Source organism: Jaculus jaculus, chromosome 11, assembly GCF_020740685.1.
Source record: "Jaculus jaculus isolate mJacJac1 chromosome 11, mJacJac1.mat.Y.cur, whole genome shotgun sequence".
NCBI classification, from domain to species: Eukaryota; Metazoa; Chordata; class Mammalia; order Rodentia; family Dipodidae; genus Jaculus; species Jaculus jaculus.
This window is the reverse complement of record NC_059112.1, coordinates 40464081-40478726: the sequence shown is the minus strand read 5'-3', so window position 1 is coordinate 40478726 and position 14646 is coordinate 40464081. Positions and strand designations below refer to the sequence as shown.

The 14646-nt window shown below is 43.3% G+C and overlaps 1 protein-coding gene across 1 annotated transcript in view; it reads right to left on the bottom strand.

The window, feature by feature from the left end:
- Positions 1 to 2763, bottom strand: part of Dhx15 (DEAH-box helicase 15) — a 62640-nt gene extending 59877 nt beyond the window's left edge. Inside the window, exon 1 of the mRNA XM_004656095.3 lies at positions 2525 to 2763. Within this exon, the coding sequence (XP_004656152.1) occupies positions 2525 to 2595 (71 nt within the window). The 5' untranslated portion in view covers positions 2596 to 2763. The remainder of the gene's footprint in view (positions 1 to 2524) is intronic.
- Positions 2764 to 14646: the final 11883 nt, after the last annotated feature.

Here is a 14646-nt window from a genome sequence, read left to right as displayed (position 1 = left end):
TACACAAGGTGGCACATGCATCTGGAGTTTGTCTGCAGTGGCTAGAGGCGCTGGTGCACACATTCTCTGTATCTGCTGCTCTCAAACAAATAAATAATAATAAAATGTTATGAGAAATGGCACTCAAAAGACCATGGGGGGGACTGGAGAGATGGCTTAGCAGTTAAGACACTTGTTTGCAAAGCCTAAGGACCCAGGTTCAACTTCCCAGTACCCACCTAAACCAGATGCAAAACGTAGCACCTGTGTGTGGAGTTCATTTGTTGTAGCTAGAGGACTGGCGTGCTCATTCTCTTTATCTGCCTCTTTTTCTCTCAAATAAACTTTTTAAAAAAAAAATCATTTAAAAAAAAGACCATAGAGGAGCTAGAGATATGACTCCATGATTAAAGGCACTTACTTGGCAATCTGACGGGTTTGAGTCCACAGTACCCACATAAAGCCAGATGCACAAAATGGCACATGCATTCATTTACAGTGGCAGGAGCTCCTAGTGTATGCACATTTACTCATTTCTCTCTCAAATAAATGAATATTTTCCAAAAAAATCATAAGAGCTGGGTATGATGGCCCATGCCTTTAATCCCAGCACTCAGGAGGCAAAGGTAAGAGGACAGCTTTGTCTAGGCCAGCTTGGGACTTGAATATCAGGTCAGCCTGGGCTACAGTGAGTCTCTGGGAGGGCAAGGGTGAGGGAGACCCTAGTAACTAACCCTTTAATGCCAGAACTCAGGAAGCTGAGGTAGAAGGATCACTGTGAGTTTGAGGTCAGCCTGGAGTAGTGAGTCTGCCTCAAAACAAACAAACAAAAAAAAACCATCCTCCAGAATTCCCTAGAATGTAAGGCATGTATTGTACAGATGGCCCCTTTACTAACAGGCAAACAATAAATAATAATCATGAGGCTACAGTTTTTACCAAGGACACATGTTTTGCAAGAATAAGGAAATCTCCACACAACCTGAAGTATGGGACATCCCAAGGAAAGCTTTTTGATTGGTGCTCAAACACACTCACTTATTAGTGAGTTTTCTCTGTATTCTAGTCTGATCGCTTAAAAGAACAGTCACAGCCAAATATGGCAAGTAATTTACTTTTACTATGTAGGAATTCAGAACCAAGTGCTCCCAATATCATGAAAACAGACCCCAAAAGAAATGAGCAAGACTCTAGCTCTGCCATAGAGCATGGAAAGCACACAAGTAGCCCAGCCTCCCTCCTTTCCTCCTTCAGGTGTGAAACACACACCTGAAACTTGCTTCCAGCTCTAAGGATCTGTGACAGAGCTAAAAAACACTTCTGTCTGGGATTTTTATTTTAAGCCTGTCTTGTGTCATTGTATGATTACAATGCCTACCTCGTACGGTGAGCCAAAACACAGCTGCAAAAACCCAAAACCTGACAGATGTGCTTTCCACTTACAGCAATACAAGGTGAAAACGCATCCTAACATGGCCTACCCTCCAACTGAAACAGATTACCTAGAAATCTATCACAAAGGACTTCTAGGTGAACAAAACTTCACAATACATAGATGTCCGATTCCGTGTCTCCAGGATACTGTAAAGTAACATAATTAAGCAACGTATTTGCTTATTCCTACTTGGTTTTTTTTTGGGGGGGGGGTGGCTTATTTTTCCTTCACCCAGAGAGGTCTGTACTCCAAAAGTCAAAACTTACAATGGACCAAAAAAACAAAAAAGATTTTGATGCAACTACTTCAATTGCTCCATAATCCCGTACCTTTAGGAAAAGGTCAAGGAAAAGAACAAAAAAGGATGCCACCATGATTCTTCTGTGTATGGCATTCCCGGCTCACCACGACACGGGCGCGATTCCTCTAGCAATACTAAAAACGTGGTTTTTTTCCTTCTGAAAAGCGTCTCCGCATTTTGAAAAAACTGATGAAGGGGAGAAAACATGAAGGGAAAAATAAAAACTTATGGGCAGGGGGGAAAAAGTACACCACTCCCACCCCCAGAGTGAGGCACGTTCGGCCGGCAGCAGTTCGAACCCAAGCAGCCCTGAGAGATGGCGGGAGCAGGCCGAGAGCGGAAGTTTGCACCCAGCCACTTCCAAGAGCTTTTTGAATGGGCCGAGAAGCTCGCTCGCCCGCCCTCCCGCCAAACCGCGAACACGGCCACTCGAGGCCACTCCGGGTCTCCGTCCTCCCCCAACCCCCGGCCCAGGCCTGCCCGCGCGCGACCCCGGGCTGGGTGCCCTTGGACGGCCCAGGACTCCGCCGCCCATCTGCCCGACCCCGGCTGCGTGCAGGCCTCAGCGGAGACGCGAGGCCCGCGATCCCGGGGCCCGGCCTGGAGGAGGAGGAGAGGCCCCGGCGCACTCGCAGCCGCCATAGGCCTCTCGGCGCCGCCGCCGCCGCCGCACACTTAGATCCCCCCAGCGACCCAACCCAGCGACCCCGCACACAAAAGACCCCCGGGGCCGTGATCCCCGCTCCCCGTCAGGAAGCCAACAAAGCCCCGGGCCGCGCGGCCTCGCGCCCTTCCCCGGCCGGCCTTACCCATCGGTCCCCGCACGCTTCTTGCCGGAGGGGTAATCCTCCCCCAGGTCCAACCGATGCCGCTTGGACATCTTCGCGACTCTCCGAGAGGCCGGCTAGGGAGCAGACAAGAAGGAGAGACGCCGGCCGGACGGATACACACCGTCTAGGGCAGACAGCGACTTCGCCAAGAAACCCCTACCCCTCCCGCCACAACAGCCCTACACCGTGCGGCCCGAACCAGGAGCTAAAATGGCGGCGGCGACGAGGGCTGGGCCTGCGCGCGCGCGTCCGCAGCGTGTGTGCGTGCTGTGCGTGGTGCGGGCGCGCGCGCGCCGTCCAGAGGCGGGAATTCCAGGCCCTCCCGCTGCGCGATTGGCTGGATTTCTCTCCGCGCCCCTGCGGGGCCTACTCAGGATTCTCGGAGTCTTGCGCCCTTCCTGAGCCTGGCTGCTAGGGCGGGAACGCGCCTGTGGCCATCACACAACGCTGCTTGCTCACCTTGGAAGTCGATTCAACGGTATTACCTTTGAGGAATCTGAAATTCTAAGGTTGAGAAACCTGTGAGGACCATAAGATCCTACCGTTAGTATTGGAGCACAACTACTTTATAACGCAAGAACTGGAACTTACAGCTATTGCACTAAATACTCAATTGCAATGAACAGAAAACATGTTGACATTGTCATAATTCACCCAGCAACAACATGGACTCAAACTACATGTTTTTTACTACATAGGGTACAGAAAATTGACCCCCAAAATCACTTTATTTTTGCCTACTTTTCCTTTGTTTGCATATGAACATATGTGCTTTTACAGGGTTAGCCCTAAATCTGTCCTCACTTTTTATTAGTTTATTTATTTATTTGTTTGTTTATTTATTTATTTGAGACAGAAAGAAAGAGAGTGAATAAGTATGGCTGCACCAGAGTCTCCTGTCACTGCGAATAAACTCCAGATGTATGTGCCATCTTGTACATCTGGCTTTACTGAGTACTGGAAAATTGGGCCTAAGCCATTAGGTACCTTTAACAATTGCGCCGTCTCTCCTGCCTAAAATACAACCTTTTTGTTGTTGTTGTTTGTTTGTTTTGGAGGTAGGGACTTGCTCTAGCCCTGGCTGACCTGGAATTCACTATGTAGTCTCAGGGTGGCCTCGAATTCACAGCAGTCCTCACCCTTCTGCCTCCCTAGTGCTGGAATTAAAGGCATGTGCCAACATGCCTGGCTCTGTCCTCACTTTTAAACAATTGATCAGTGAAACTTTATCCTTGGGGATAAAAAAAAAACACACATCTGTTCATCCTAGATTGGGCACCAAAGCATGATTGCACCAAAACCAATTTTGGTAAACCAATGAGTTTTATTGGGGTTAATTACAAAACATGGATGGCTGAAAAGCCCACTGCAGCATAGATGAAGGGTCACAGACACCAAATCTCTAGAGCACGCTATACAATTTGCAGGCAGCTCAGCTGGTCGGACTGTCCCTGGTTTATTTCTGTAACATTAAGGAGAGAGATCGTCACCTTTAAATTTCAGCTCCCCAGAACTTGACCTCCTGAGTCTCCTAAACCTCCCTCCACTTCTAAGGAGAGGCTATTTTCCTGATTCAATTAAAGAAACTTCCTTCCAAATACTAGTCAGTATTTGTAAAATACTGCTATACAGTTTTTTACTGCTTCTATCACCTTGGGGTGTGGTCTTGCAGATTTATTGACCTGAATCTCGTGAAATTCCCAGGACTAAGGAATACTTCTTTTGGGATGAAATTGCTTAGCAACAACACTGAAAGGCATTCTATAGATGTGGGCCTAAGACTGAAGGAAGTCAATAGTATAGTTACCAGGACAGCCAGATTGTGAGGCAAGATGACCCTTAGGAGACTTTTTTTTTCCTTCAGTTTTTCAAGGTAGGGTGTCATTCTAGCTCAGGCTGACCTGGAGTTCATTATGTAGTCTCAGGGTGGCCTCAAACTCTCTCTCAGTGATCCTCTTACCTCTGCTTCCTGAGTGCTGGGATTAAAAAGCATGTACCACCAAGCCCCTCTAGGGTTTCTTGTTTGGTTGGTGTTTTGGGGTACTTGTTGGGTTTGTTTTTTTTTTTCAAGGTAGGATCTCACTCTAGCCCAGATGATCTGGAACTCACTTTAGTCCCAAACTGGTCTCAACTGTACAGCAATCCCCCTACTTCTGCCACATCAGGGCTGGAGGTTTCTGGGTCCCTCCTCCTATAATCTATGAACTCCATGAAGTGCATTCACTCCTAGAAGAACACAAGAAAGAGGTCTAGGACTTTTGGTTAAGATGGTGGTGTAAGAACCATGCCAAAGCACCTTAGGGGAGGGAAAAAAAGAAAAGAAAAAAAACAACAAAATACACTCTTCTACTAAAAAGTGAAGGTATATAAGAAATTATCCCCAGCTAAAAATGATTGGACTTCTTTATGACTAAGAAGAAAATTCAGCAGCCGAGGCCAGTAAGCTAGAAAGGACATATAAAGGGAATAGAAAGGAGGGTGTGTGGGGGGGGAGTTAATAGGATGGTATTGTATACATGTAAGTAGAACAGATTAATGGGGGTGAAAAGGAGTAAGTGAGGTCAGAGGAAGAGATTGAGTAAAGGAAAGGTGGAGGGAGGGCTAAGCAAAATCTAATAGGATATAAATAAGTCATATGGAAACCTACTTTTTTGGACAATAGAACACACAGGAGCCATAGATTATTATTAGAAAATTTTCAGTGCCAGGGATGGGATACCTCAGTGAGTTGTTGGCCAGGGAGGTCCCTGATACCCCAAAACATTAAAGGCCATGCTGAGGCCCTTGGTTTCCCACCAGGAATAGATGGTAAGACCCTGTCACTGAAGATTCCACATATTTGGATTGCGAGGTTACTGTGAAATCTGGTTGTAGCTGAACTGAAAGCCTCCTCCATGTAGACCAGCTGAAAGAAAGCTGAAAAAGCCAACTGCATGCAGTTAAATGGGGGAGAGAGAGAAACCACCAGTAAAGATACTCAATAGTAGACACTGCAAGCCTTATATTTGGCCAGCCAAGCCACATGAGCCAACAGGTGCAATAGTAGCACACTTGTTATGAGGGAAAACAACTACCCTCTAATTGGACTAGAGGCCCACTCCATGGGAGAGAATACATCCCTGATACTAAAAACTTACAACAGGTGTAGTCATGAGCCCTAGGGCTGTAACATCTGCTGCTTTCTGGCTAAATGTATATACTATGCTCACCAAACTGCCCAGTAAGCATTTCTCTTAAAGTTCATACCCATATGTTAATGCTACTCTCACTTTTGGTTAAGGAAGAGAAGCTTCTCTTTTCAAATGGCAGTGACCTGAAACATTTCTATCACACCTTCCAAGGCTCAGGGTCCATTGCGGAAGAGGTGGCAGAAAGAATGTAAGAGCAAAAGGAAGGGTAGGACTCCTTACAATGTGCTCCTCCAGACACCAAATGGCCTGGATATCAATGACCTCACTACTTACACAAGACCATCATAATAGGAGGAAAAGGTCTTGACATCTAAATAAAAGAGACTGATTGAGAGGGGGAGGGGATATGATGGAGAGTGGAGTTTCAAAGGGGAAAGTAGGGGGAGGGATGGAGGGAACTACCATGGGATACTTTGTACAATTATAGAAATTGTCAATAAAAAAATAAATAAATAAAAAGAAAAAACATCAATCACAGCAGAGAAGTAGGAGAGATCTAGAACATCTAGAAACCACAGAAGCAGTCAGAAGTGGCTTCAGCAGTGGCAGAACCATGTCCCCATGCCGTGGTCATCTGGTTCTGCCTGAGACACAGGAAAAGCCAGGTGAAGGGATTTTTCCACTCACACCAGCCTCCTGGAAAACTTGAGAAATGTGAAGGGGAGGATGGCAAGGACCAGTGGAGGGGCTCGTGAGGAAGAGTATCATGCTGAGCAGCAGGAGAACATCAGCTACCATCCACACCCCCACCCCCAACAGCCAGTGCAAGTGCCAGCAAACACCATAGATCTGGGGAAGGGAACTCACCTACACAGCACCCGGCACAGGTGATCAGAGCAGCAACCCACCAACCCAGCCAGCCTACCTGAGCCTACAGCACAGCTAAGAGGGACCCACGTGGGTATGCAGCATAACTGAGACCAAAGCTAACCCCAAAGGTAACTGGTATTATACCAGGTCACTACCTGCCAAATAAGCCTGGTGTATTGGCTTGAAACGGAAGTGCTAATTGCACCTTCCATGTCAGGGTACATTATGTGTTAAATCTGATAGATGGTAAGATTTGCCTTTCATTCTTTGTTTTTTTCCCAATGTAGGGTCTCACTATAGCACGGAGATGACATGGAATTCTCTATGTAGTCTCAGGTTGGCCTTGAACTCATAGTGATTCTCCTATCTTTTCTTCCTGAGTGCTGAGATTAAAGGTGTGTGCCACCATGACCAGCTTGGATTTCCCATTCTTAAATAAGATATATTTTGTGCTTGTTATATGTTTCTTCCTGATTTATAGTGCTTTGTCTCCTCTTCTGTCATTCATTGGGGAAGGGTCTCACTTGGTCACAAGCTAATCTTTTTTTTTTTTTTTTTTTTGAAAGTGACAGACAGAGAAAGAGGCAGATAGAGAGAAAGAGAGAATGGGCTGGGTGTGCCAGGGCCTCCAGCCACTGCAAACGAACTCCAGGCACATGCGCCCCCTTGTGCATCTGGCTAACGTGGGTCCTGGGGATTTGAGCCTCAAACTGGGGTCCTTAGGCTTCACAGGCAAGCACTTAACCACTAAGCCATTTCTCCAGCCCACAAGCTAATCTTGGAATCCTCTACAGAGCAGAAATCTCAGCCTCTCAGTTGACAGTATTAAGGGTGTGGGGCAATACAAATCCTTAGGGACAGTGACTTTGTTGGAGGATCTGTTATCATACCTACTCTTTCATAAATACTCTGTGCTGGTTTTCATTGAATGTGTACATTGTTTAGTTAAATTTTAGAATTTGCCTGTGTTTTCTTCCACTCAGCCTACTAGAATACTCTCACAGCAGGCAAACCCAACATCTAGGATCACTTTTATGGTTACTCTGAGAATTTAAAGAGCTATACCTAGCAACTTAAGCTCCCCCTGAAGATATATAACATCAGATTGATTGATACATCTAATAATATTGCAGATAATTAGAAAGCCCAAGCACTAAATTAATCCAAGATACAAAAACCCCTACACAAAAAATCAAAACAACATAAATCTGCAAAAAAATTAATGCATCAGAAATGACCTCCAGTGAGACTAATTTAGAGGAAATACCTGAGAAATTTCAAAAGAATGATTATAAATATGTTCAAAGAAATCAAAGAGGAAATCAAAGGAATCAAAGAAGACACAAGAAATGAGCTTAATGAAATAAGGAGGTCAATACAAGACACCAATAAGGAAATAGAAATAATAAAGAAAAACCAGTCAGAAATACTAGCAATGAGAAACACAGTCAGCAGCCGGGCATGGTCACACACTTCTTTAATCCCAGCACTTGGGAGGCAGAGGTAGGAGGATCGCCGACAGTTTGAGGCCATCCTGAGATTACATAGTGAATTCCAGGTCAGCCTGTACCAGAGTGAGACCCTACCTCAAAAAAAAAAAAAAAAAAAAAAAAGCAAACAAACAAACAAAAAAAGAAAAGAAGAAGAAAAACACAGTCAGTGAAATAAAAAACTGTGTAGAAAATCTCACCAGCAGAATGGATGAAGGAGAAGACAGAATATCTAAACTAGAAGACCAGGTGGCAAATCTAATATAGTCCAACAAAGAAAAAGACAAACTAATAGGAAGGAATAAATGGGAATTTCAAGATATTCAGGACACTATGAAAAGATCAAACATAAGAAGTCAGGGCATAGTAGAAACAGAAGAATTTCACTCCAAAGACATATTAGGTGTTTTCAACAAAACCATAGAAGAAAACGTCCCCCAAATTGGAAAAGAGATGCCAATGCAGATGCAGAAAGCCTGAACACCAAATGGACAAAACCTGGAAAGAACTTCTCCTCATCATATTATAATTAAACTACCAAACACACAAATCAAAGAAAACATATTGAAAGCAGTTAGAGAGAAAAATCAAGCCACATACAATGGCAATCCCATCAGGATCACAGCAGATTACTCAACACAAACTTTAAAAGCCAGGAGGGCTTAGAATGATATATTCTAAGTTCTGAAAGATACCAAATGTCGACCAAGGTTACTTTATCCTGTGAAGCTATCCATTCAAATAGATGGAGAAATAAGGACATTCTACACAAAAAAAGCAGGATAAAGGAATATTTGAAGACAAAACCAGCTTTACAGGAAATACTTTTAAGGATCCTCCATGCTGAACAGAAAGAAAAACACACATATAAGGGACCTGGAAAGAACAAACCATACTCAAATACTCGTTAATACAAGAGAGCAAAGGTAAAACTGGAAGAACAACAAAACAAGAAAAATGGCAAAAATAACATACACCTATCAATAAAAACTCTTTCTTAAAATATATTTTATTTATTTATTTCAGGAAAAGAGAGAGAGGGAGAAAGAGAGAAGGGGCACACCAGGGCCTCTAGGCACTATAAATGAACTCCAGATGCATGTACCCCCTTGTGCACCTGGCATTCATGGGCCCTGGAGAGTCAAATTGGAATCATTGGGCTTTGCAGGTAACCACTAAACCATCTCTCCATCCCGAAAAACTTTTAATATCAAGGACCTCAATGCCTCAAGCAAAAGACATAGGTTTGCACAATGGTTTAAAAAGCAAGATCTGTTAATTTGTTGCCTCCAAGAAACTTATCTTTCTACAAAGGATGGATACTATCTTATGGTGAAAGGTTGGAAAATGGTGTTTCGAGCAAATGGACCTAGATAAAAAGCATGAGTTGCTATCCTAATATCTGACAGGAGAGACTTCAGACCAACATTAGTTAGGAAAGATAAGGAAGGTCACTTTATATTGATTAAAGGCACACTCCAACATGAGGTCATTGCAATCCTGAACATATATGTACTGAACATGGGTGTTCCCAATTTCATCAAACAAATGCTATTAAAATTAATGTAAGTCCAGGTAGCTATAGCCACCTGATTTTTGACAAAAATGCCAAAAATATTCATTGGAGAGAATACAGCCTCTTCAGCAAATGGTGCTGGGAAAACTTGATATGTATCTATAGAAGGATGAAAATAGATCCTTCTCTCCATGCACAAGAATTAAGTCCAAATGGATCAAAGACCTTTATATAGACCTGAAACTCTGAAAGTACTACACAAAAAAGTAGGGGAAACCCATCAACATATTGGTCTTGGCAAAGACTTTCTGAATATAGCCCCAATTTCTCAGGCAATAAAACCACAAGTTAACTTCTGGAACCTTATGAAATTACAAAGCTTTTGTATGGCAAAAGACACTGTGAATACAGCAAAGAGGCAACCTACAGAATGGGAGAAAATCTTTGCCAGCTATACATCTGATAGAGGATTAATATCTAGGATACACAAAGAACTCAAAAATTAAATAATCAATCAAACAAACCAATTAAAAATGGGCTATGGAACTAAGTAGAGAGTTCTTAAAAGAAGAAATAAAGATCACATAAATATCTAAAAATGTGTTGTACATCCCTAGTCATCAGGGAAATGCAGATTAAAACTATGTTGAGATTCCATCTCACTCCTGTCAGATTGGCTACCATCATGAAAACAAATGACTATAAATGCTGGCAAGGATGTGGAAAAAAAGGAACCCTTCTACACTGTTGATAGGAATGCAATCTTGTCCAGCCATTGTGGAAATCAGTGTGGAGGTTCCTGAGACAGCTAAAAATAGGTCTACCATATGACCCAGCTACAGCACTCCTAGTCATATAACCTAAAGACTCATCTTACTACCTTAGAGGTACTTGCTCAACCATGTTTATTGCTGCTGTATTCACATTAGCTAGGAAATGGAACCAGCCTAGATGCCCCTCAACTGATGAGTGGAAAATGAAGATGTGGCACATTTACACACATTTATACAATGGAGTTCTACTCAACAGTAAAGAAAACTGAAGTTACGAAATTTGCAGGAAAATGGATGGACCTGGAAAGGATTATACTAAGTGAGGTAACCCAGGCCGAGAAAGCCAAACATCACATGTTCTCTCTCATATGTGGATCCTAGCTACAGATGATTGGAGTGTGAGTAGGAAAAAAACTCAGTAGAACTCAGGAATGGTCCTTGGGACAAATGATCCAGGCAGTTAAATGGCAGTCCATAGACTGTCATTTCTGATAAGGGTCTGATGAGACATGGACAAAGGGTCCTTCTGGATATTTATCAAAGCTGGCTGAGCAAAGTGTTGCTAAAATAGGCCTTTTCACTATGGTAACCACTGGAATGACATGGTTTACAAAAGAGAGTTTGAGCCGGGCGTGGTGGTGCATGCCTTTAATCCCAGCACTCGGGAGGCAGAGGTAGGAGGATTGCCATGAGTTCAAGGCCAGCCTGAGACTACATAGTGAATTCCAGGTCAGCCTGGGCTAGAGCGAGACCCTACCTCAAACAAACAAACAAACAAAAAACAAAAGAGAGTTTGACAGTGGTGGTGCACTCCTTTCATCCCAGCACTTGGGAGGCAGAGGTAGGAGGACCACCCTGAGTTCAAGGCCACCCTGAGACTACGTAGTGAATTGAAGGTCAGCCCAGGCTAGTGCAAGACCCTACCTGGAAAAACCAAAAAAGAGAGAGAGAAAGAAAGAGAGTTCACACGGTAGCCACACAGGAGGAGATGGAAGATACTGTCTCCTGAGGATATGGTTTGGGACATTCATTAGAGGAAGATGGGTGTTCCAAGAATGGGAGAACAGCACTGGCTAAGAAGGATTTGGTACTCTATGCCTGGAGAATCAATTTTCATTGTTCTCTTTAAGATATATGTTCAAAATGGTGGGATGGGCCAGGAAGATGGTTAGTGGTTAAACGTGCCATTTACAGAACTTGTCAGCTTGGATTTGCTTCTCCAGCACACACGTAAGGCTAGATGCAAAGCGGCATATACATCTGGAGTTCATTTGCAACAAGAGATTCTGAACCACCCACACATAAGTCATATATGCATGCATATATACACTCACATTCAGCTAATAATTTTTTAAAATGATGGTGTTAGCATTGTTTGAAGGTATTATTTTTGCCTCTTGGTGTCAAATAGTTCACCAATCAGGTATTTGCACATGCCCAGAGTCCATGAAGGGTAACTTAGGCAACTTATTTTCGTAACATGTGCCAGAACTGTTATCTACAGTCAATCTAGCGAGGGGCTGGTAACCTTTTGTCCAATTGTGTAGTCTCCAGAATTAATTGGTTTTCTTTTTCTTTTTTTGAGGTTGTGTCTTGCTCTAGCCCAGACTGACCTGAAATTCACTATGAAGTCTCAGGGTGGCCCAGAACTCATGGCAATCTGCTTACCTCTGCCTCCCACATGCTAGGATTAAAGGCATGCACCACCACGCCCAGCTGTTGATTTTGAAAGTAAAGTAAGAGTAAATAATTAAAAACAAGTGGTTAAGGTGCTTGCCTGCAATGTCTAATGACCTGGGTTTGATTCCCCATTACCCACATGAAGCCAGATGCACAAAGTGGTGCATACGTCTGGAGTTCATTTGCAGTGGCTAGAGGCCCTGGTGTACCCATATATATCTATTTCTTTGCTCTCTCTCCTTGCAAATAAATAAAATATTAGCTGGGGAGATGGCTCAGCGGTTAAGGTGCTTGCCTGCAAAGCCTAACAACCTGGGTTTCATTCTCCAGTACACATGTAAAACCAGATGCACAAGATGACACATGCATCTAGAGTTCATTTGCAGTGGCTAGAGGCCCTGACATGTTCAATCTCTCTGTTTGTGTCTCATTTCTCTCTGCCTCTCTTTGCTTGCAAATAAATAAGTAATATTAATAAATAATAATAAATATAATGTTAAAAGAAAAGCAAGTGAAACTGGAGGGTTTATTCAGGTTTTCTTGCTGTTTTAATATCATGACAGCTTAAATGCCGAGCTTAGCCTTTTTGGAGGTTCTCACTTGGTCTTCTCCTACTATGATGTTCAAGTCCTGGGACAGCTGCCCATTTTCTCTGCCCTCCTACAGCTTCCTAGAAGGCCTTTGGATTTTCACACTTAACTCCAAACTGCAGATTTTGTTTTACTTGGAGAGGGGTGTAAAGGATTGGACCCTGGGCCTTGGGCACAGTATATATTCCAGATTAGTCATTCTCAATCTTTCAACATCTCTTGTTCAAGATCAGCTCCATCTGGACATAGCTAAATGTTATTGTAGTCACAATTTCCTCCATATTTGAGAACAACACATTTTCTTCTGCTGCATACCACGTGTTTTCCCCCCATGTGCTGTTTTACACTATGAGAAAAATGAGCAGATTGCCTGCTTCTTCTAAGTAAGTTTGATACCACTGATTTACTGCTGGCCAGTAATAAGTGACCAACTCCAAATTAAATCATATTCAAATTAAATTGGACCATTCCTGGCATCACATCTTTGTTTGTTTGTTTTAAAGTCTTGCTCTAGCCTAGGCTGACCTGGAATTCACTATGTAGTCTTAGGCTGGCCTTCAATTCATAGTGATCCTCCTACCTCTCTGCCTTCCAAGTGCTGGGGTTAAAGGTGTGTGCCACAACACCATACCCTGGCATCACATCTTTTGGTAAGGTTATTAGAAGAAAGATTCTGGTGCAAATTCAATTGAGAGAAACTGAAACATATTTATTTTGGGGGAGAGTTTTATAGGAGGGGGCTAATATGCAATGAAAGAGCACTGGAGTGGTTATAAAAAGTCAAAGAGAGCCAGGTGTGGTGGCGCATCCCTTTAATCCCAGCACTTGGGAAACAGAGGTAGGAGGATCGCTGTGAGTTCAAGGCCACCTTGAGAATACAGAGTGAATTTCAGGTCACCTGGGCTAGACCGAAATCCTACCTCAAAAAAGAAGGGAGGGGGGCTGGAGAGATTACTTAGTGGTTAAGGTGCTTGCCTGCAAAGCCTAATGACATGGGTTCAATTCCCCAGTACCCAGGTAAGCCAGATGCACATGCTGTCACATGCATCTGGAGTTCATTTGCTTGGGCTAGAAGACCTAAAGCCCTCGTGAGCCCATTCTCTCTCTTTCTCCCTCCTTCCCTCTGTATTAAATATATCTATCTATATACATATAATTTCATATATATATATATATATATATATATATATATACACACACACACACACACACACACACACACACACACACACAGACACACACAATTTCATATGTGTAAATAAAATTTCAAATGCTACTCTGATCTGGTGATGCAAGACTATAATCCTAGCTTCTTGGGAGGCTAAGTAGAAGGATGGCAATTTTCTGGCTTGCCTGGGTATTTCAGTCAGGTTCGCATTGCTGGCAGAAATCACTCTACCAAAAACAGCCTGTGGGAAAAAAGGGTTTATTATTTCCCCTTGCAGGCTTGAGGGGAAGCTTCATGATGGCAGAGAAAATGATGGCATGAGCAGAGGGTGGATGTCATATTCTGGCCAACATCAGATGGACAATAGCAGCAGGAGAGTGTGCCACACACTGGCAAGGAAAAACTGGCTATAATACCCATAAGCCTGTCCCCAGTAATACACTGCCTCCAAGAGGCATCCATTTCCAAATCTCCATCAGCTGGGAACCTAGCACCCAGAACACCTAAGTTTATGGGGGACACCAGAATCAAACCACCACATTCTGCCCCTGACCCCCATTAACTGATAACCATCCATGATATAAATGCAATGTATTCAGTCCAACTTTAAGAGTCCCCATAGTTTTTATCAATTCTAATTATCAAACATTCCCATAATCCAGGATCTTTTTTGTTTGTTTATTTGTTTTATGAGGTAGGGTTTCACTCTACCTCAGACTGACCTGGAATTCACTATGTTGTCTCAGGGTGGACTCAAACTCATGGCAATCTTCCTACTTCTGCCTCCCGAGTGCTGGGATTAAAGGAGTACACCACAATGCACGGCTCAAGATCTTTTAACTGAGCCATACTACCAAAATATCCTCCAAAATACATAATAACA